At 37.4% G+C, this 2,400-nt stretch overlaps 1 protein-coding gene across 1 annotated transcript; it reads left to right on the top strand.

The window, feature by feature from the left end:
- Positions 1–1,215: 1,215 nt before the first annotated feature.
- Positions 1,216–1,966, top strand: LOC105129089 (E3 ubiquitin-protein ligase RHA1B-like). The gene has a single exon (XM_011031026.1). The coding sequence runs from the start codon at positions 1,386–1,388 to the stop codon at positions 1,899–1,901; it is 516 nt and encodes a 171-aa protein (XP_011029328.1). The 5' UTR covers positions 1,216–1,385; the 3' UTR covers positions 1,902–1,966.
- The last annotated feature ends 434 nt before the right edge of the window (positions 1,967–2,400 follow it).

Raw genomic sequence — 2,400 nt, 5'->3', positions numbered from 1 at the left:
TTAAACACAAAAATACTCTAAATTTTGAATTTTTTTTCTTTTATATAACTACTAGTTTTAGACGAGTCAATAAAAAGGGCAAGTCCACGAGTCGTCTTTGGAAAAGCTTAGAAAAACCCCATGTAGCAGTGGAAAATCTTCCGAGTAGACGCCCCCCAACGGATCTGGATTCAAATCTTAGACTCGACAGTCGCACCATGAGCTCAAAATTTCTAATCTCGGGCCCTTAATGATTTATCATTGTGCAAAATAAAAGAAAATTAATGGAGTCATCAGAAACTCCTCATGACCAGTCCTATCAAAGGGCAATCACGACTAATAAAAACAAGAAATTTATAGAAACAACCGCAGAACACAATAGGACAGTGCCAATATAAAAGACAAGAAATTGCACATAACTGAGGCCCTGAGATCTTCTTTTGGCTCCCCCTAATCTTCGGTGTATCTTCGCACACACTTCACATTCCATTAAAGCTTTCCTCCCTCTTCATTGATACTGACTTGGTGTTGGAGGATGCTTTAACTTTATCAGGGAGCTTATTTTACAGGTGATCGAGGGTTTGATTTTGCTCATGTTGTTTGGCTGCCATTTCCACACACTTACTGATCTAACCAGAGGAGAGTTCCAGCCTTGAAGGTCGAACCTTATCATTCCTGTCCGTTTCAATAGCTCATGGTCACAGTTCATTCTAGCCCAAGAGATCTCAAGATGAAAAGAAAGTGCGACCTTGTCACTGACTATTATAAACATCTAACAATTGATAACTTGTAAATTCAATGTAAAATATATATATAATATTCTTCTTTCATAACATACAACCCTCTTCTAATTCAAGGTAAGAGAACCAAATATGAATTTATGTTTCTAGCTATAAGCCCAAAGAAACATACGCAAAATGATGCAGTTTATGATACATATTAACTCTTTATTATATAATTGAAATGAAAGTCTGGGAAATTTTCTCTGTAATGGTTGATAAAAAAAATTTAAAGAAAATTTTTAATTTTTTATTAATATATCAAAAACTATAAAAATAATATTAATTTAACTTTTAAAAAACATGTAAAAATCATAACATGGGACAGAAACCCCAAACTCGGCTGTCCCATCACTGTCCTTTTAACAGCGGACGCAACTCTCACCTACCTGTAAAAAGGGCTACCCGTAGCATGTTCCCTTTAACATTGTACCAAACTCTAATCTACCTGTAATCAGGCCTATGAATAAGACATAAGTGAAATCCTTTCATCTTCCCTCCCTTCCTATATTATATATGCACCTGTGGTAAAATCTGAACTCAGACACCAGAGCTCCTATAGAACCCACCCTTCTCCGCTTCATCTCTCTCTCTCTCTGACATCAAGAAAAACACAAGTAGAACAACATGGGTTTTCCTGTTGGCTATTCACAACTACTCCTCCCAAAACTCCTTCTCCACGCACTTTCTGTTCTGGGTTTCTTCAGAAAACTAATAAACACTCTCTTTCACTACCTAGGCCTCCCTGACTTTCTTGAACCCAATACTTCTTCCTCTTCAACCAACAATATCCCTCCATTTCGTGTCCCTGAATTCCACAACCACTCAGTCTCCGCCCTTCTCATCCGTGAGATCCTTCCTGTTTTCAAGTTTTCAGAACTTGTTGATCCTTCTGCTGACTGCTGTGCTGTTTGTCTTTATGAGTTTAAAGAGGTTGATGAGATCAGACGGCTTGCAAACTGTCGCCATATATTTCACAAGTGCTGTTTGGACCGTTGGATGGGGTACGATCAGATAACTTGTCCACTTTGTAGGACACCAGTAATTCCTGATGATATGCAGGAGAGTTTCAACGAAAGGTTTTGGGCTGCTTCTGGTATTCCTGAGTTTTATGGGGAGTATTCACAAATTCCTGACTTGTAGTAGATTTTTAGTAATTTTCTGCTTTCTATAAAAAGAAAAGAAGAGAAAAGAAGAGAAGAGAGTTTTTTTTTTTTTTTTTTGGGGGGGGGGGGGGGGTGTCCGGGGGGTTTGAGGTGAGTATGTTTTGTAAGTATACCCAAAGTGATGCGAGGAAAAAAAAAAAACAGAGAGAGAAATTTGAGCGTGTTAGAATTAGATTTTCTGTATATATAGATTTTGTTTCCCCTTTTATTGGTTAATGAGCTTCAGTATTGTTAGTCTCAAGGTTTCCTTGATATGTTTTCTTGTAGGAGATGCATTCCAATTGAGATGTGTATCTTAACCACACATTTCAACTCCAAACTTCTACTAGTGATCGAGGTGGTTTGCGTTTTCTGATGAATTAATTGTTTTTTCTTTTTTTGTAATGTCTTCTTCCTATCAATTTTGGATATTTTTTTTTTTTTTTTGGTTTTTTTGGTTTTTTTGCGGGCGCCCCTACCATTGTTGGGTGGGGCGG

The sequence above is a fragment of the Populus euphratica genome, unplaced genomic scaffold (assembly GCF_000495115.2).
Source record: "Populus euphratica unplaced genomic scaffold, PopEup_1.0 scaffold48.1, whole genome shotgun sequence".
NCBI lineage: Eukaryota > Viridiplantae > Streptophyta > Magnoliopsida > Malpighiales > Salicaceae > Populus > Populus euphratica.
Note: the sequence above shows the minus strand (reverse complement) of the source record. Positions and strands in the feature narration are given on the sequence as shown.

Excerpts from the sequence above, each read along its gene's own strand:
- LOC105129089 (XM_011031026.1), top strand. The coding sequence starts at position 1,386 with ATGGGTTTTCCTGTTGGCTATTCACAACTACTCCTCCCAAAACTCCTT.